The 21263-nt window shown below is 42.4% G+C and overlaps 1 protein-coding gene across 1 annotated transcript; it reads left to right on the top strand.

Moving 5' to 3' along the window:
- Positions 1-2963: 2963 nt before the first annotated feature.
- nfil3-5 (nuclear factor, interleukin 3 regulated, member 5) lies at positions 2964-13153 on the top strand. The gene is made up of 2 exons (XM_056371898.1): positions 2964-3369; positions 9120-13153. The coding sequence occupies exon 2, from the start codon at positions 9656-9658 to the stop codon at positions 11519-11521; it is 1866 nt and encodes a 621-aa protein (XP_056227873.1). The 5' UTR covers positions 2964-3369; positions 9120-9655; the 3' UTR covers positions 11522-13153.
- Positions 13154-21263: the final 8110 nt, after the last annotated feature.

The following is a 21263-nucleotide window of genomic DNA, read 5'->3' as shown; positions in this document are numbered from 1 at the left end:
AGCGAAGGATAGAGGTCCAGAATACATTCACACCTGGAAATAAAACAAATCTTGCAGATAGAAAGAAACATTTCCGTGAAATACATACTGATAACAGTGTGAAGCCAGAAAGCCACAGTACATACACTGAATTATTGATTTTTGTCTAAAAATAGGATTCATTGGACTGAATGTCATTATTCTGTATTAACACAATCTTTGATGTTTCCATCTTCAGTGCTCAGTATTTATTTATTTTTATCAACACCAGGTGGCGCCAAGTGTCTTTATCAGCATGGATCACCGACTCTCATTCATTCATTCACAGCAGTGTTACTACAGAGGTCATCTCCTCCATTGTGCTTCCAGTAGTACCACATGCTGCACATAGAGAACAAGCAACACTGTCATTTTGTGTTGCAAGCACAGCACTCCTACCTTCAAATTATCAATATAATTCATAAAGCAGAGTGTAAGCACAGGGTGCATCAGGCATCAGCAGACCTCTGCAGCTGGAAACCCCTTCTTTAAGCCGTGTCTCTGTTTCTCTCTCTCCTCAACAACAACAAGATGCTCAGGAGCTCTTTTGTCTGTGATCAATCTTCATCCAGCCCAGTCTGCAACCCCCCGTGCCATGAGCAATATAGACGGGAGTGAGAGCCTTTTGGTTGCTAGGCAGGCACCACCACACCACCACAGTTGCCAAGGGAATGCCTGCATGCAGAGGCAGCTGGAAAGATGGAGCAGTGTGTTGGGGGTTGGTGGTTCTAACAGAGGACTGGTGGGGGAGGAGCTAGACAAGTTCAAGGCTGCCGATTCCCCAACATGGTATAATGGTGGCGATGATGGTGTGTGTGTGTGTGTGTGTGTGTGTGTGTGTGTGTCTGTCTGTGTGTGTGTGTGTGTGTCTGTGTGGAGACAAAGCAGGGGGAAGGGATATGAGTGAGAAAGTGGGATGGAGGTGGATGTGTGTCTGATACAAAACAGGGCTGACGTAACTGCAGATGAAATATGGTGGTGATGAGGACACCAGGCTTTGAGGGATAATAGAAAAGCTCCTAAGCAGATAATACACTTCCATTTTTCTGTATACATAAACAAAAACAAAGAAGATGAAATGGTGCATAAAATTAATGATACAATAATGTGTTTATTCATAATAAAGAAGATACATTTTGTCTTGTTTTATTTCATCTTATCACTGTCATGGATATTGATACTGATTTCATTGTAAATTTTTAAAGGGTGTGTTTTTACTGTTTTCTTTAAAAAAAAAAAAAAATTCTAAACAAGCAACTAGCAAGATGGGAGATAGAATCAAGTATTTATTATTTCTATCATTAATTATGCCACAATCTTCCCACAGAGCATGGAAGAAAAAAGATTGATGAATGTGGATTTTATATTAAGCAGGAAAAAAATTTTAAATACAAAAAAATAACAAATAATAACACAAGAAAGACCTTAATGTGCGAACAAAGGGTTCAACGCTGCTGTCTGCCACTGCAAACACAACTCAGCTAACAGATATACAGTCTGAGGCCTGTCAGGATTCATTTACACTTATTTGAGAGAGAGACTTAAACGAGACACATGTGGGGTGAAAAAGAGGCATAGCTTTGTAATCCATTTACAATTATATAATAACAGTTACACAAGTGCTGTGTTAGTTTTAAAACCATGCTGATATTGAACTTAATGTTGCAGCAACATCACACATTTCATTAAAGAACAAGAGTAGATGGGTTGTTGTCTTTACTTTCATAAAGTAAAGCTGATATTTTTCATTATACAGGGTAACAATAATAAGGTATAATATATGATATATCCAATTTTTAAAATACCATCAAATTGTACCATCAAGCTGTGGTGGGTAGTATTTACATCTTTTAAAAAAGTAGCGTTCAAGTTAATTCTATTAATAGCCCAGTATCTACGACGCCCTGTGTCCTTAGACTTGTCATGTCCTGCATTAACAATCCTATTTAAGTTAATATACACAAGTATTATCAGCTATTTTAACTACTTTATATACTATTGCACAGTTTAATCTATAATAAAAATCATATTTTATAAGATGATTGTGTTCTTTATATAAAATCTTACTCACGTAACTAATAACTATATATGTCATACAAGTGTAGAAAAGGAAAAACGCAATATTTTCCTCTGAGTCTAGCGTAAGGTAAAAGTATTTGAAGATTGCATTTATCATCAATACCACCCCTGCTAGCAAACCCCTGCCTTTCATCAAGACAGTGATCTCTGTAACTGACCTTGACCTTTGACTTGATTGTGGAGAGAAGAAATTGAAGGTTCAACTATCTATCCATCTATCCATCTATCCATCTATCTATCTATCTATCTATTTATCTATATATCTATCTATCTATGGAATAGCATAATCATAATCTGTAATTTGAGCAGAGAGAGGAGAAAAGAGAGTTAAAAATGAAAGAAAAGCAGAGAGATTGGCAAAACAAATGATGACTCTCATTTTCACTTATATCAGGTATCAGTATCAACTGTGTTTCTATAATTAGCCATGTCAAAAATTGCTAAATTTGTATAGCCTATATTACTGCATTATGTCACACACACACACACACACACACACACACACACACACACACACACACACACACACACACTTATAAAGTTATACACAAGTATAACATACAGCACAAGTATTTTGGGCCATTCAGTTTCCTTGGACTCACCAAAGGTCCTTCTCGGTCATTATCAGAATTAACTTTATCTTTCCCCCATTAAACATAAAGTATCACCAGGTGAAACTATATAGACTTGATATTGAGAGGATATGCAACACTGACTCGTTGCTAACACAGCTGAAGGACATGCTGTTACATGCTATTATTGGACGTCTCAGTATAACATGGTGTCCGTGAAAACGCATTCATGCCCTTGTTATAAACTTAACCACTCCCGTAAAGAGTTGCTATTACAGCGCGGAGGAAAGATGTAGATGGAGGTGGAGAGGACAGAAAAGGAGAGGGTTTATAACACACAGAGAGAGACTCTCGCGCGGAGAGACAGAGGACAAAAACGTGACTAGGCAGCCTAAGAGCTGTTATGCAACCACTGACCTACTAACACATATTTCTAGAAAGGGAGCCGGAGAAACTGGAGCAGTGTCCGGCCGCACACAACACACAGACAGCCCGAGCCAAAAGACCGAAACAGCATCCACCCGACCCACTGACTCAACCACAACTGACCGGAGAACCGACAGGAAACGAAGAAGAAAGTGTTTTTTCGTTTTACGGGAGGTTTCTTCTAAAGGGACAAGGAAAGGAGGAAACGGGAGCGAGACAGCTTTTGTGTCGGGGAAGCCTGAATCTTTTTTCCCCTCCTCCAGGACATGGAAAGGTATGTTAGAGTGAGCGCGGAGCCGCATTCCGCCCTTTGTCTTTGTCTGTTTGTGTCTTTATATGTTCCTCACTCGGCGTGGTTAAACTCAGAGGTATATCAGCTCAGTGTGAGTGTGTAGACATGAGGACATGATGCTTATGGCCGGTTATTGTTCACATGGCGACTCTCTGCTCTACCGGCAGACCCGCGCGTGCGTCCGTGACTTTGAGACGTTTGCGGCTGTTTTTGTCACATTATTAAATCCGGCGCTCGCGGTGCTAAAAATGCTCCTTTGTTGCCGGGTTTGTCTCGTTTTCTTGCTTTGTTATTGAAATGAAACATGTAGCAAGATTGGAAACGTAGCTGGCCATACTCCACATAATGTGCTCAATGTCAAGGCGAGGTAATTTCCCTCATGGTGGTGTTTTCCAGGGAATGGGGGCAGCTGCTGTAGTCGGGCTGTGTTGTCTGGTTAATGCAGACACACGGTGTGCTATATTAGCCCTGCACGTGGCATGCTGCTGTTTGTATGTGCATGTTGTTTTCACGTTTTTCACTAGATGACTTTATTTTCTGAGATATTGATGAATCTCTCTCACCATCCACCTGATGCAAACATTAGGCTGAATTAAAGCATGGCTCCTTTTAGGATACCAATTCATCTAAAGGCTATTGTTTGTGGCACATTTTTAACAAAACTGGTTCAATTTCATTTAAAAGTGGAGGGTATAGTTACATTTAGAAAAGATTATATGCAACAACAAAAAAAACATTTTCTTGTCTATATCTATAGATATGCTGTATTCATTTGTAGGAGTGGAGATACTACAGGGATCAAACGTGTAATGTAACATGTAACAGTAATCTATTATAATATTGAAAAAAAAAACTGAAAACATTTTTATGCTTAATTTTCCCTTAAATTTACTTCCCCCAGATGTGAAGAACATTTGCTCCTGCTTTTAGGTTACATCACTATCACACAATTAATGTTTAAGTTCAAAGGAGAAAACAAGCACAAAATGTCTGATTTCTGCTCAGAGTGAGTCACTGATGATTCTTTTTTACTCATGAGGTGTGTTAAGTAAAGCACAAAGCTTTGCTTTGAGGGAGTTGGAGGGTATGACATAACCAGCGCACAGCAGGGAGAAGCAATAAACAGCAGCTCTCTCCTGGGACAGAGAGGCCTGTAATTGATTCCCGTTCACACCCTGTGCTTTCTTCTCATCATTCATACCCATATTAACACTACACCATTATTCCTAAAGCAGATAGATATTTAACAAGTCTGCACAGGGGAAATTGTATTTAGAAATGTTTTCATCAGTGATGTAACACAGCTGCTCAAGGTCTGAAAGCTATTTTTAACTTGCCCAGTTTTTCTCCTCCAAGAGAAAACATGGAATAGAAAAAGTTAAGCAAGGCTAAACTAGATGTAACAGTCTTCCCGGTTCGGTGAAAAGCTCGTCTCCCAAGATCCCAGCAAATTTTTTAGTGTGACTTTGTTGTGAAATTAGAATAACAAGTGAACATCCAGGATGTGATGCAATGCATGGAAACCCCTGTCTGGCGAAGTTCTGGTGAGCTCTTAGTCTGCCTGCTGCCAGCTGGTCTGTTTTCAGAGCTGTCTGCATTGCTCTGTCCCAGCCAGAGCTCTGAATATAGGTCAGACCTGTAACTGGGTGAGGAGGCACATGAGGTATACGGGACAAGCCGTGGACTACTTTGACCACTCTGTCTGTTGCTCTGAGGAATACAAGACCTCAGATTTATGCATACTTTAATAGGTTAAGCTATTTGTCCCAGTTTTTTACTTTTGTGACTGTTAATCAAAATGTTAAATTTTTTTCTCTTGGTGATTTTACTTTGCTAATCTGCTGATTGCGAGTAAGTAAAACCTTTCACCATGTTGCAGTAAGTCAGATTTGACTGAAAAAGATAAAGGTCACATGTTACTAATTGACCGAGTAAGATTCAAATTATACACAAATATGTAAATTCACACTACGTAATACATTTCAAAATAAGGTCATGCTTATTTATTAGATTCATTCTTCACCAAATTTCTAACCTTTCAAAAAACTGCTTATACCTGTGTATTCAGTCACCTACGGCCAGTACAAGTTGAAGTGTGTTAGGTAACCTATTACTCTGAAGAAGTGTTAAATGGCACACAGTCGTATAGGTCTCACTAACTGACCTGAAATGTCTGGATTCCTGTGTCCTAGTTTGGATTCTTTACATAAAACCACGGGGCAAGACTGAGGCTCCTAGCTGGGGCCCCTCCACGTGTGTGGTGTTGGATCACTTAGAGGATGGAGGAGGGGAAGAGGATGCCATGCGTTTTACTCACACTTGCCTCAGAGGAGGTCAGAGGTGAAGCATTCCTCCCTGAGCGGCAAGTGCCTGGGAACTACTTCTTAGCTGAGTTTTCCTCAGCCAAAAATACAGAGAAACACACTGCTTACAGTAGCTGCAGCCAACCCTCCTTTTTTTTTTTTTTTTTTTTTAATGGGAAATTAGCCTCTGCACAGAGAGCTAATTACACAATGTACCCATCTCTTTTCTAGCTTCGGTCTTTGCTTTGATTCAGGGAACAACATGCACAGAGAAGGATAGTGAAAGGGGAGATTTCAGGCTTTCACAGCCAGTAACCTGTAGCTTCTGCTGCTATGTAATATGCATGTGTTACACAAGCTTCGCTCTGCAACAAGAGAGATTCAGAGCACGTAGGTTACGAGCACCAACGGCAGCCCCTCCCCATGCAGTCCTGAGAGAGGCAGCCTGTTATGTGTGAATTTGGCTGCAGAGATGGGTGTGTGCTCTGACGTCAATGCCATCTCCCTATCTCTCCCTATCGTTTTTCATCTGCTACTGATGCATATTGTTATGTGCTGCATAAGGCGTCGCAGGGTTTCTAGAGCGAACAGGAATTAATGTTGGAAATCACTGGGTCTTTCGTAATCCGATTTTGGGCAGATGGCGTATGCAAGTTTGTCTCTTTTATTCCCCATGCTGCAGTTTCTGTAAAATTCCTCTCATTTCCACCAACTGAATTCCTCCCGTCACCCCATCGCTCCTCTGCTTCCTCCCTCCCTCCCTCACCTCTTTCTGTCGCTCTATTTTTAGAGTGCACTCTAATACTCTCTTTCCCTCTCCTGCCCTCCCTCCCATGCAGTCCCACTGACCTATTTTATGGCGCACCGTCAAAGACAGGAGGAGTGTTTACTGCTTAGCGTCGTTTCTAGGTCAGTGGGACAGCGCAGACGTATGCGTGCTTCCTTCATTGCCCGCCTTTGTTTCGCGCCACCCCTCCCTCCCTTGCAAGTCTTTATGAAAATTATTCAGGGTTGGAGAGAAAAATGGGGGCTGACCCTACATTTTTCCACATCTGTTGGTGGTTGTGTCCAAATCCCTTTCAGTTCAGTGTAGATTTACTCCAGTTCTTCAAGAAAAGGCGAAAAAACAAAAGGCGGAAGAAATCTTGTTTTGCCACTCGGAGGAAAATTCAATTTGAAGAATAGCCTGCAGCATTTCTAGACTTAGCCCCTCAGTTACAATATCACAGGCATGGGTAAATAAATGGTTAATTATTCTGAGCTGTAAGTCATGTTGTTTCAAGGTCACAATGTGGGTTTTTTTGAATGTGAGATTATGCAACAGGACTGGGGGGGGGGGGGGGGGGGGGGGGGGGTAGAGAAATGCATTAACCAGTCTGGAGAAGATATTCACTAGGTTAAATTGTTATTTGGCATTGAGTCTGTGGTGTGAAGTAAGTGGTTTGTGATGAGGGAACAACACACTGCACTTAGCAAGTTTTTTTTTGCCCTCTTGACATCATCATGGTTTAAATAACGGGAACAGTCTGTGGAGATTCTTTGTTCAAGTCTGCTTTCTCTGCTTGTGCCATGTCTGGTCTCAGTTTCCAGGCTTCACTATACAGAGGGAACATAAGACAAAAACAGTAGCATGAATTGGGACCAGGAGCTGCTTGTTTTTCCCTCAGCAACACCCCAAAATTCCTATAGCCTATATCTTTCCATGCCTGACTTTATCTTTGCATGCTAGAGTTAAAAAAAAAAGTTTAGAGCTTTCAAAATGAAATTGTCTACAGATGTCTTTACTGATTGTAAGTGACATTTCTTGCCCTACATGACGTCAAAAGGATTGACAGCAGTAGCAGCTGTAACACAGTCTGTCATAAGACACTTAAACTGACGCACAGTTTACTATATCAGTACCGACCTTTGCTGCTTTTGAGGTACACAGTCAAAAAGTTGCCAGGGATATCCTCAGGTTTCCAGTCATTGCTGCTGCAATTGCATAACACAAACCCTTAGCAAAACTCCTACACCAACATGTTATTTGCAAACTTGTGCCTCTTATTTGCATTTGATTTGAAAGTCTGAAACAAAAGTTGCTTGACAATTGAAAATGACAGAACTGAGTCGACTGATTCAGTGTCCATTAAACTGTGAAACTGCGATTCCGGTTTCAAGTGTTTGATACTTGGTATCACCAAAAAAAAAAGTAATAGAAAACATCAGGGAAACACAAGGCCAGTAAAAGCATTTGTGATGATAGAAGTTCATATTTGTGCTCTGTTTAATTCCAGCGTTGAGGATGAAAAGTGACACCAGAGGAGTCACTGTTACCCACAGGCACAGTGACCTAGATTATAGCATTCCCTGTGCGAGTGTGTCATAAAAAGATGTTTTCATGTTTGTAATGGACTCCGGGGGCTCAGTGTAATGATGTGTTATTAATTACTGCATATCAACTGTGTAATGCTGTGCAGTGAGAGAACCAGAGGAATCAGACCTAAAACAAAGAGCAGATCTAGTTATTACATAATGCTGGACTCCCATCAACATCCGCCCCGTGCTGCATTGGGCATTGTTGTTAACTTTATGGCGCAAGACATGTTGTGTGAGCAATGCTTCCTGCTGAGCTACAATGTTGACACAACATAAGGAAGTTCAGCAGCTTGTGGTGTTGTGTGATTTCAGACAGTGTGACGGCTACCAGAGAAACTGAGACATTACGGCAGTGATGGAGATCTCACCCTCCCCCACAGACACACACATGCACACAGCCTAACACAGATGTGTGTCCAATAACTGTGATGTCTCCCATAAGCCCATTTCAGCCATTCCTCAATGAGTGTGATGCCCTATTTTCAATTTCGTTCAGTATTCATGACTCTCATTTCATGTGATTTCCCTGTGATGAAAAAATATAAAAGCAGAGGTTGTAATACATTATTTGTGTCATATTGCATCACAAACCATGTTATATCTACAGTAATATGTCATGGAATAAGTGGGATGATACACCAGATGTATCCTCGTCTACTCCTTCCCTCCCTCAGCCCTTTATCTGTCAGTCTCTGCAGAGCTGGCACCAGGTCAGCCTGCCTCAGTCCTTGTTATGTGACTATGACGGTGGCTCTGTCTTACACAAGAGTTCAGCAGCAGCAGCCCTGTGTACTCATGTGTGCTGCTACTCATGCTCTGCACCCACCCCCTTTTTCTCTGTGAAGTCAAGGAAACAAAGACAGGAAAGATAAACATTGTGCAACTTTGAGGGTTATGTAATAGATTTTCAGCGCAAGTTGAATTGTGATAAACAGAGTGCATATTGATCTCAAACCTTAGAGGTTACATTCAATTGACCTTATATACCACAATGAACGGCAGTGGTTTTACAGCTAATCTAACGCTTTCTCTCTCTCTCCCCTTCCCTCTTTCTCTCTCTCCATAAACCAGGTAGTGGTCAGCAAACAGCAGCACTGAAGCTAGATCCTCAGGGATCCCCGAAGTAGACGGACTGACCTACATCCTGTGTAAGACACTGAGAGAAGCAAAGCAGCGGCCTGACAGGCATCACAGCTCTGCTGAAGATTGAGGAAGACGCAGATAAACTCAAAATCACCTCCAGCGAGACTCCAGAAACTGCTTTGAACAACTGACTCTCTGCTCAAAATACAAACTTGTTTATTTTTTTAGGTTCCTCGTTCACAACACTAGTTCAATGTCTGAGGTTTTTGTGGAGTTCCACCTCTTTTTAATCTTCCTGGCTAATTTGGACACTTGAACATTTTGATCTTGAATAATACATAGCAGAACTCAATGAGGCAATCCTCTCAAGGAGCACAAATACCTCATCCAGAAGTTTTTGCCGATCCTGCGACATAGGTCACACTCCTTAGTAACAAAGCAGAAGGCTCATATAGTTTTACATCTTTTCCCTTTCCCCCTTTGCCCTTCGCTAGAGTCACACTCTGGCCCCCAGTCGGGAAAAAATGGAAAGTCTCAGTCTACACTTCCCATCTACCAGCAACAAGAATACCATGGAGGTAGAAACTTATTCTCCCTACAGTGCGAGCCTCCCATCCCCTGGTTCTGAAGGTGGAGCGCGGATCAGCCGCCAGGCTAAAGGTAGCAAGCCTACTGTGACTTCCCGTCGCAAGCGAGAGTTCATTTCTGATGAGAAGAAAGATGCTTCCTATTGGGAAAAACGGAGGAAGAACAATGAAGCAGCCAAGCGCTCAAGGGAAAAGCGCCGCCTCAATGACATGGTGCTAGAGAACCGGGTCATGGCGTTGAATGAGGAGAACGTTCGTCTAAAGACAGAACTCCTTCAGCTCAAGTTGCGCTTTGGCCTCATTAGCACAGCCTCCTACATGGAGAAAAGTCAGCAGATCTCCAACAGTGCTGCAGCTGTCAACACTGGTAGCAATGGGAGCAGCACCAACGGCACCCCGAACAGTAACGCCTACCTCTCAAGCAGCGGTTATTCAAGTGCGTCCCAGGTGATGCTGAATTCAGACTCATCTGAAACTGAACAGTCGAGCCGTGGTGAGCGCCACTCAACGCTACACAAGTACTCTCCCCGGGGCTCCGTCTCCGACATGTCTGATGGCTCCTCCAGAGACAGCCCAGAACCCATGGGCTACAGCATAAAGAAGGAGCCCTCAAGTCTGGAGATGGCCCGGCTGGAAAGCAACGGGATTCCCGATGGGATACCAAGTGGAATGTCAACTGGGGCTTATCATGGCAGCCACACCGCTCTGGTTTCTCCTCACCAGCAGAGCACCCAGTTGGCTGAAAGTGCCATGGACTACCAGCACCACCAACAGCAGCAGCAGTGCCACATGGAGGCCTCCAGCCCCGCTCCTCAGGCCACTTCTGCACAGAGGAGCGTCATCCTGTACCGCTCCAGCAGTGGCTGTTACCCCATGGAGAGCCAGAGGTCGGAGGACCAGCTGTCCCAGCAGAGCAGACCGCCGCAGCATGGCCAGCACACCTCAACTTCCAAGTTCTCTGACTGCTCAGTGACCATCACAGAGGTCGCTGAGAAGCTAGAGAGGACGAAGACCATGGACTCGCCCCAGTATGAATACACCAATGATCATGCTGAGTCAGCAGATGAGCTGCAGCAAAAGTACAATCCCAACAGCCAGCAGCAGCATGACAACCATCATCATTACAGCTACCAGGGTCAGGAGAACAGTCTTCAGCACGCAGAAAGCCACCAGAACCCCTTTGCCCCTAATCTGATCCACAACACTGAGGAGGGCAAATCCTCCTTCACACAGCACAACGGCTACCTCAACACACTGGACGAAGAGCCCCCAGTGCTCACCTACGAGGGAGGCCCCCGAGCTGGTGGTTTCTACCAGGAGAACTCCTCCATTAAAGACACCTCCTCCAGTGACGGGGACCCACGTAGCTCTGATAAGGAGGGCTCCACAGATGACGAGTCCCCCTCCTCGTCCTCCTCAGACATCAGCAGCTACCACCAGAAGGCGGCGGGAGCTGCTGGTTCACATGGAGAGTGCCAAGCTGAGGTCAAAGCCACCGCTCTGCCTCACAAGCTCCGCCTCAAGTACAGAGCACTGTCCAATGGAGGAGCAGGAACACAGGTAGAGGGCCCTGTCAGCACCTCCATGTCACCCTCTCCCACCTTGCCACAGCACCCTTACTTAGCTCTACCCAGCAACCTTCATAGCAGCCAGGCCAATGGGGAGAGCAAAGAGGTGGACAATGAGACTGATTATGCAGAGGAGGTCAAGCCTCAGGTGAATGAAAGGGCAGAGTGTAAAAAGGAGGGAGGGAAAAAGGGATCCAGCGCCGGAAGAGGTGGGCGAAATAAGAGGCGAGACTAAGGACAAATAGGAGTAGCTGGAGTATTTTCCTATCACCTCTTTGTTGTCTACAGCAGACAGACAACTACAAGTATGACTCACATCGGCACCTTACAAGAAGTCAGTGATCTGTGTGAGGTGTGGTTAGGATGTGATTTCACCATCAAGTTTCACTGTGTCACCTGTTCCCCTTCCCCTTACGCTCTCCTACCTCCCACCCATCCCTCCAGTTAAAATAATAGATCACTTAATGAGGGAGGGGACAGAATGAAACTCTCCAGAGCTGGAGTCTGGGATATTTCCCTTGTGGAAAATTCAAACATTATTCAATTATTCATTGTTGTAAACTGCCTTGGTGGCTGGCCAGCGTTTATTGTGGCATTATGGGAACATTCCTTTGACCAAAGATACACATCCTTCCTTTAGCATCTCCCTTTCCTGGCAAAGAGTTACATTCGTCCTCCCTCTGAACACATCTGTACCATTTGATCTTCTCATCATCTGCACACAAGTCCTCTTCACTTCTGAAGCACTTAGATTGTATATTACTGTGACATATAAATTTGCATATATGGAATATATATTTTAAGAAAAAAATGTGGCAAAAACAACAAAAAATAAAACAGTGGGATACGGAAGTTGTAGACTTTAAAGTGATCAGTTTGTTCCTGTTGAGACACCTTGTACAGTCCCTCTTTGTCTAGAAAATGCCTCAAAGATGTTCTTTTAACTCAAAGTGGGAGCCACAACTTGTAAAAAAAAAAAAAAAAAAAAAAAAAAAAAGAAAGAAAGAAAGGTAAATTTTTTTCAGACTTCCTGCTCGGGCTCCTTGTTCAGGTGAGCCAAGCTTTTGACACTCAAAGCTGTCAAAAAGAAGTCAAGGCCAGTTATTCTCATATCAATCAAGGCTATGCAGTCACACATTGCTGTTGGCAAAACCTGACAAGCACAAGGCGAGCCTTGTTTGCCAGCTGTTCAACAAAAATCAATAGATCTTCATATTCCAGACAAAAACTGTCTGTCTAATAAATGAAATGGCTCTCCAGTCGCAACCAGCAAAGCTGCTCTATCTTCATAAGGTGCCTCTTTATTGTGTTGTCCCTTGTCCCCACATTGGCCGATGTCTTAAGGATCCCACTCACCTTCGCACTGAGTTGTTTTAGCTATAGTAGCTGCAGTAGATCATACAGTCTTTACAAGTTTAACTGTTTCACTTCCTGGTGCCTGCCTCTGGTCACTATGTATAAATGTAAAGTTGTCTCTCTTATCTCTTGTATACTGCTGTCATTATTTTATTATTATTTTATTAATATTGTTATTTTCTATTATATTCTGTTATTATTTTGGCTATTATTATGTGTATTTTTCTGTCATCCTGTTGTGTCATTTTGCTCTATGCTCTTCCTGGTTGTGCTGTGTATTTACCCTTGCTGCCCTTTGCCCCAGTTACCATTTGTACTACGTGTTACTGTATAACCTTTGTTGTTTGCCGAAAGGCTTTCCGAAATGGAAAAAAAATTGAGTAAGGCTTGTCCAGAAGCGATTATGTATTGCTATACTTCACGTGGATATGCAAAATGGTTACAAAAAAAGACTCATTTTTGATTGTGAAAGATTCAAAATGGGGAAAAAATAAAAAGGTTGTTGAATTTATATTCGTCTGTTTTGAACTTTTTGAGTCACTCTTATGAAATGCCTTCAGACACACACACACACACACACACACACAACCCCTTTTCTAGCAGAAGACCAACTAGCTGATTCACGGCTCGCAGACAGCAACATCCCAGTCTGCCAGTACAGCTCAGTGTGAGCCGACACAGTCAGAAAAACTTCACTGGTTCACCACGTCATGCCTGCTGCCCACTGGCAGAGATTCTCTGAAATGAAATGAAATCACAACAATACACAGACTGTGTGGTACAGCAGAACAGGGGGGAATCTGTTGTCCAGTTTTAACCTCAGCCTGAATATTCATGTCATATATTTATATTTATAGTTATACTAACACACAAAATACACATGGCTCCAGTATAAACAACAAAGTACACTTCATATTTTACAAACAAACTCTCAAAGGAGTCTATTCACTGGATAGGAAACTTAATGAAAACTCTCAAGGTTGAGTATTTAACTCAAATAGAAAGGGATTGCTCAATAAAATATAACAGTCAAAACTTGGTTTGACTTCAATGGCACAAGAAAATGAGAGTTTTTAATCTAGATTAGAAAATACTAAAGTAGGGGTGCATTTAAGATAACTACTTTTGCTGCAACTCACAGCTTTACGACCACATTTAAAGTAGTGTCACGTCAAAAAACAGTAGTTCCACATATTTTTCTCTCAGTTTCTGCCTTAGTCCGGAATTGCTCAACATCATGACCCAATCTGTCTTAGTTGGAGAAATGTGAAGAGAAAAATCACAGAATGAGTGCAACAAGGAAAAACAAGTTACACAACTGTCTTGGGAGAAAAACTGCGTCAGACTGGTAAGTGTGGCAGCCTGCATCTGACCCTGCCGTTAATGGAACAATAGCTGATGGGAACAGAAAGTTGGCATTGGCAGAGCGTGCCACTGACAAGGGTTATATAACAGCCATTAGAGCGAGGAGAGCCTCAGATACAGAGGTGTTGCAATTTCAAGGAAACACCCAGGTTTTTCGTGAAAATCTCAGGAGCAGCAGCTCTGGACTGGAAATGTCAACAACTGAGGGCGAGGCAATCAAACCACTTGTGCATGTTTTCATCCTCAGAGTTTATTACCAGAGTTCTTCATGAAGTGCAATTTTGTGATGCAAATTAAATGCATCCCCAGCACTTTTGGCATACAGAGGTTTATTCTTGCATCTCCTGCAATAGATAGAGGAAGGATGTAGGTGTGTGTAAACAGCTGACCACACATAGACCTGCTGCTTCTTGTCAGCAATGTGCTACTCTAATGTGTTTTCACTTCTGCGCTATATGCCACCCACCAGCCAGCTATAACAAGGTGACATTCCTGAGAAAACCGCAGTGCTTTGTAAGTGCACTATCCCTTCCTCATTTTCTATCATATACCTTTTCCCCCTCCCTCCTCTCAGTATCTCTTGTTTTCTCTCTCTCTCACTCATTCCCTTTTCCTTTTTTTTTCCCAACCCATGTTTGAGCTGTAAAAGCTGCTTTGTATTGTGCGGAGGCTTGTGAAAACGGGCCAGGAGAGTAAAAGTAGGTCAGTGAGGAGGGATAGGAGAGGATGGATAAGAGGGAGAGGGAGGGGAAGGGGTGAGGAGAGGAGGGGGTTATACAGAGTGGAAGGGAGAGAGAGAAAAAGAGAGGAAAGCGGTGGAAGGAGGAAGGAGGGAGGGAGGGAGGGTTACGTCACATGCCTCTACAGTGTAAACTTGAGCAAACTACTCAGAAAGAAGCTCTCGCTTGTTGCTGCATGAGGGAGCAGGTCAGTGGTGCACACGCACATATCAGTCTGCTGTTGCATCAAGCTGACATTTATAAAAAACACACACACACTGATTAATTCCTCAGAGCTTGTTGAATTATGTATTGTAAAGCTCTATGACATTTCTATAATACTATAAATCATTATTGTTTTTATCATTCTTTATATTCTCATGGGTTTCTGTGTAGATTTAATGACCTCTTGTCAAATACTGAAGCTTTTTCTGATGATTTTAGTTAACCGACAGTTTGACCTAATTTAGATTTTTGTCACTATTTGCCCACACACACCTTTTAAAGGCACCTGTCTCTCAGGTGTGTGCACAATTGCAGAGGTATGCCTCAGGATGGTGACTTCCTACAACATGAAGAAGTTAATGAAGGCTGGTAGGTCATAAGAAAGAGAGTGCGTGTGTGCGATAGAGAGAAGGGGGGTGTTGGCCCAGTGCTGCCTGCGGTGATCAACAGCCCGGGCTTGTTATGTAACTGGGATGCTGCAGTATGTAGGTCAGCAGCACAGGGAGAGCCAGGGATGGGGTAAGGAGGATGGAGCTGAGGAGTGTGTGTTAAACTCTGTGTTGGTAGATATATGTGTATGTTCACACCTCTGAATTTCAGGTTTGAGTCATTTTAGCTGGTCCTCCTCATACAGACAATGTGCAGTTTATGTCATGCCATGCAGATGTCAGATACCACTGCACTCACTGCAGACATCTCTGCTGAAAGAGCTGAAATGCACAAGCTGAGAGGAGGAAATCATCAGAGGCTTGATGCAGCAGAAACTCATTGTGCAATCAACCTAAACTGACCCAGCTTTAAATTTAGAAAATTAATCTAACACACAATCCAGTCCCCATAAACTTTGAATAATGATGTTTTGCGTCTTCTGACGTGGGAAAAACGTTTTAAAAAAAGAAAGGAAAGGAGATTTTTAACCATTCTTTCAACTGATATCTCATATCAAATGATAATAAACTTTATTGTGAACACTCGTCAAAAAAGGATTTCATTAAGAATTAATATGTCAGGACAGAAGTCGTGCTGGGAAAATTGAAAAAGGCAATCAAAATAATGCTAATCATGATGAAAATAATCTGATTTTATCCTAATATTGTACACAGAGGGGACACTGAGAAGTTCTGTAATTAAAGAATAAATCACTCAGGAATGCAGTTAATCAATTATTAAATGCTTTGCAGCATGACTGGACCTGGCACTAATCAAGAGCCTCAACGTCCCACAGTGAGATTTATTACAACTATTCATAAACTTCAGGATCATGTGATGATGATTGTAATGATCTGAATATGTTGTGATTCTTTCCTGATTCCTATCCAATTTGCAGACTGCAAGTTCAGTATCGAGATGTTTGCAGTACATGTTTAGGTTAGGTATTTAAAGATATGGGATTCTGTATATCAAGAGGTGTGCTAACTTGCCCTCATGACAATTTCACAATCTCAAATAAAACCGAATCAAGCAAAACATTCCTCTGATGGCAGGAAGCCTGAGAGAGAGAGAGAGAGAGAGAGAGAGAGAGAGAGAGAGAGAGAGAGAGAGAGAGAGAGAGAGAGAGAGAGAGAGAGAGAGAGAGCAGAGCAAGGGGGGGAACGACATCTTCTGCTGGACATGCTTGGTTGGTTGTGGTTCAGGAATGAGTTATGTTGCCTGTCATGATCCGTTCAATCCCTGCTGCCTCTGCCCTACACAACACGGTAAAATAGGTCAGAGAATGTATGTGTGTGTGTTACATGTGTGTGTACAACTGAGATTTGAGGACCGCCAAATTCAGCGGAACACTACAATACACACACACACACACACACACACACACACACACACACACACACACACACACACACACACACGCACACACACACACACACACACACACAGACACAGACACACATACACACACACACACAGACAATGCTGATGCATTTACATCACAACATAGAATTAGGCCACAAGAAAGTTGTGCACTTGTGAATTGAAAGTAGGCCACAAGGAATAACTGTGTGTGCGTGTGTGTGTATGTGAGAGATGAATCAGCTCCATGTTACGCAATGCTAAACCACCCTTGGGTCCCATTACCATATCTTGTGCCCTTGTGCTACAGGAAGTAGCCTGTTGGTGTGTGTTCATGTGTGCGTGTCCAAATGGAGGGTACAGACAGTGATATCCTTTTGGCTACTGACTTCAGCAATCCATCACCTACATGTTGAATTTGTCGGCCTGCTGGACCTTAACTTGTCTTCAAATTGTTCCTTCACAGCTGCTTAGTGCAAAATGTGCTTGGGACAGCGTTTTGTTTTGTAAACATGGTATCTATACATGATCCCATATGAGGAAGATATTGCAAAATTACCTCAGTCCACTTTTGGTCAGAATCAGACCAGACAAATTCATGATTAGTACACGTTAACACATTCCCTATCAGTGTTTTTATGAAGTTAAAGGGGCTATATAAGTTTTTGCTATTGCTACATAGCAAGCATTAGCATAACTAGCTTTTTTTGTTATCCGTCAAGAATAAACAAGGCAACTTCAGCATTAAATTTAATTTCTTTACTCATCAAGAGCTGTCTCCAGTGATGGAAAGCCACACAAATGTTAACTCCTATTTTGCTTCAATTTCTATCACTTCTTTTCTTCTACGGAAGTTAGCATGCTAGCCAGCTAGCAATTTCTGATAATGAGTCACTGTAGCTAGCATCCAGTCCGCCCTCAGTTCAACATGAGAAGTAGTGCCGCTCAGGGGGCCAATTTAAACCTCTTGTCTTGTAAACGCAACAGTGACTGAAGCTCTTGGCAAGCGGCCATCACCAACACTAGCTCCCTGCAAGAAACCATGTTTGGCTGCAGAGAAAACTTAGCAACATAGCCAATAGCACCTTTAAGTAGCCTATTAACACTCTTTTTAAACAACTGAAACGTTAAATTTTAACCATTTAAAATGAAATAAACACCACTCTCATGTCTGTACAGTAACCACTAAGCTAAAGCCAGCAGCTGGTTAGTTTAGCTTTGCACAAATCTGGTTGCCTGGCAACCTCCACATGACAACAAGACTCCAGTTGGTCACTGCACTCAGCCAAGAAACAGTGTGGACAGAGCCAGGCTAGCTGTCCCTTGTTTACAGTCTTTATGCTAGGCTAACTGGCTACTGGTTTCAACTACATATTTACTGTATATCAATGAGATCCCAACATCTCAAACTATGCCTTTAAAAACTATCTACTCTTCTCTTGTTTTAACAATCAATGCACCACATAATTAACAGAAATCAGCAGAGAAGTCAGTTTACTTCATAAAAACAGTATGTGTGCTTAAGTTTTTGTATGTTTTATATTCAGCTGAGCTTTACAGTAAGTTTCACATTACTAACCAAAGACAAGCTTGCTTCAAGTTACATGATGCAATCACCAATACCTACTAATTGAGTCCAGACACACAAGTTTCCCACATAGCTGTTGGAGAGCTATGACTCAGGTGTCATGAATCCCTCTCCCTGGCTTCCACATAAAAACGTTCATATTTGTGAGCTGTATGTGTACAGTGCAAATATTTTAGTGACATCAGAGGAAGACTAATGGCCCTTGAGCGCATGAGCTCAAGTGCACAGTTTTAAATCCAAGCTGCCACATTGTTAACTGGAGCATCGCCGGAGATCAATAAAGTTAATTAAACACAGAGTGGAGGTGGGCTACCTGCATTTATGAGGAACTCCAGTGACACTTTACAGGAAGGCATTATGGGTTTATATGTTGTTTCCAATAAACTTGTTAATTACTAATAAAGCATTATGAGCAGTAAGTCAAGTGTCATTATAAGTGTGGGAACATTCCCTTAACAGCCTGGATGTGACCTTGACCATGAGAATCCCAAAATGTGTTAAAGTTCTTGTTCTAGCTAAGCTAATATGCAACTTCTGTGGTCCAGGTTTACCAAATCAAGAGGGTATCTTCCAAAATCATGGTCTTTAAGTACTAAATTCCCTTTTTGTGTTACTATAACTGCACTCTGCTGGTCCGCCCAACAAGGAAACTCTACAGGGGAACACAGAGACCAAATTTAGTACTAAAAAGCCTGTAAATTTGGAAGACACCAACTTGATTTGGTTATCTCAGAGTGCTGAATAAGCCTCATGTAAGAATGGCGTCATGCTAGGAAGTGATCTCCCCACAGCCAGTATGGACAGGAACAACAATTACAACGACTAATAATTCTTATAAATGAGCATGTGAACATTATATTAAGATAGACTTTAAAAAATTGGAACCTATCCTTGAACCTACATGTCTATCGCAAGTTGATGCTTTCCTGCAGATACAGTGCACACAGCTGATACTGTGCTATTTCATCAGGAATAATGCACTGTCGGCGTTTCCCACATAAGCCAACATTATGGAAACTCCATCAGCCTGACGGACAAACAGCATGTTGGAGGTGTGGTGGGTGAGGTAACATGCAGTTCTTCGTGGTTGTTATTAAGTGGATTAACCCCTTTAGATTAGTCTCAGCCATTTCTCCCATCTGTCTACTGTTACACCACAAACCTGCTACTGTAAAACCATCCCAGGACACACACACACACACACACACACACACACACACACACACACACACACACAGGAAAACACAACAAAAGAGGCATCAGAAATATATTGGGGAGCACATGAGCATATCTTCTCGCACTGACCTACTGCGCTGTATTTCTGTGCTTGACTGGACACACACACAACATGCACACACACTGAACTAATGCTCATTCACATCGCATATTTACATTTTACTGTAGACACGCTCACACAGCGGCCTTGGTCTCACATGCAATAAAACACGCACCCACACACTAATCTGTGATTAGTCGTTGGTTATTATTCTCAGTCGAGTGAACAGGAGACATGGCAGTCATGTACAGTACTGACACAACAAGGTGGAATTAGCGAGGCATGACTTTGGACATAGCTGACCGTATGGAGGGATTTAGACTAAATGTATAAGTGTGTCACTGTGTGACACTGTTGAATTTGAAACTCGGGGTGCATAAATGTCTCTCCACTGAGGTGTTGTGAAATTTGATTTAATTTATTCTGATGGAGGCCTAAAGAAAAAATGAAAATTAAATACAAAACAAACCAAATCTGCACTTTTCTACAGATTGCTACATGGGACAAGAGTGTGGATATTCTTTATGATCTGTGTTCATACAACCAAACAATAAAAAATAGATTGAATTAAAAGAAATCATTATTTTTGAGGATGTGAAACCCTCACCTTGACACTCCCTTGCCCCTGCGTATCTCAGTACTCATACACAGTGGCAAGTCAGGTTTTTCAGCTCGTGAGCAAAAATCTACTGAACAAAAATTAATAAAAAAAAAGGAAAATTGGCTTAGTTTTTGGCACAGATAGCGCCACCATTAGGCCATTAATAAAACTCATAAGTCATGTGAAGGATCAAAGCAAAAGCACATCTCAACATATTGGCCTTTTAGTGCCGTTTTGCTGTGGAAAACCAACTCAAAGGTTTGTTGGCACTGCATCAATCTGTGATACTGGAACAACATGAATCTATAGCTGTAAGTCATGAGTTTGGCTTGAATTTTGGCACAGTTCATCTCTGCACAAAGTCCTCATCTTACCAGACATGATTTAGGCCATTTCTCCAAAATAACTATTGATGCAGATGAAAACCTCCTAGATTATGCAGCATTGATAGATGGACACGATGATGGGTGTGTGTATCTATTTGTTGCATCACAGTCTGAGTCAAACTCCTAATGACTTATATTTTTGCTTTAGGCTTCATTTCTGCCATTAAAAAGCACAAACACTCCACAAAACACAAGAGCATCTTCTGTGAGTCAACCTGGGATGAACTGGGACCAATTTATATTAAGCTCTCACATGATACCAGTTCCCCAAATGTTAGTCAGCCTGTTGGTTGATTGAACAGTTTGTGCAGAGTAAGTTCATGTCAGGAAAGAGGCCTGATTTGGCCCAGAGCACACTGGAAGTCATTAAGACTCAATTAGGCACGAGGCCATAGAGCAGAGGACGACAACAAGGAACCACAACCACAAGCACAGAAAAAGAGACTGCTCTGCCCCCCGGGGGGGGGGGGGGGGGGGGGGGGGGGGTCACAGTTTGGTTATTTCTCCTTTTTTCTTTCTCTCCAGCACACAGACACAGATGCCTTAATGTAATATGGGTAGTCAGATGAGGGTGAGGGCAGCATGGAAGTGAAAGTGTTGCCTTGACATCCTGCGCAGGCGATGACACATATGAAAGATAAGGTTGTAGATATACTATTGAATACAAGCC

This window comes from Seriola aureovittata, chromosome 3 (genome assembly GCF_021018895.1).
Source record: "Seriola aureovittata isolate HTS-2021-v1 ecotype China chromosome 3, ASM2101889v1, whole genome shotgun sequence".
NCBI lineage: Eukaryota > Metazoa > Chordata > Actinopteri > Carangiformes > Carangidae > Seriola > Seriola aureovittata.
The sequence above is the reverse complement of the archived record's forward strand: the minus strand, read 5'-3'. Positions and strand labels throughout refer to the sequence as shown.

Coding starts and splice junctions, on each gene's coding strand:
- nfil3-5 (XM_056371898.1), top strand. CDS start 9,656: ATGGAAAGTCTCAGTCTACACTTCCCATCTACCAGCAACAAGAATACC.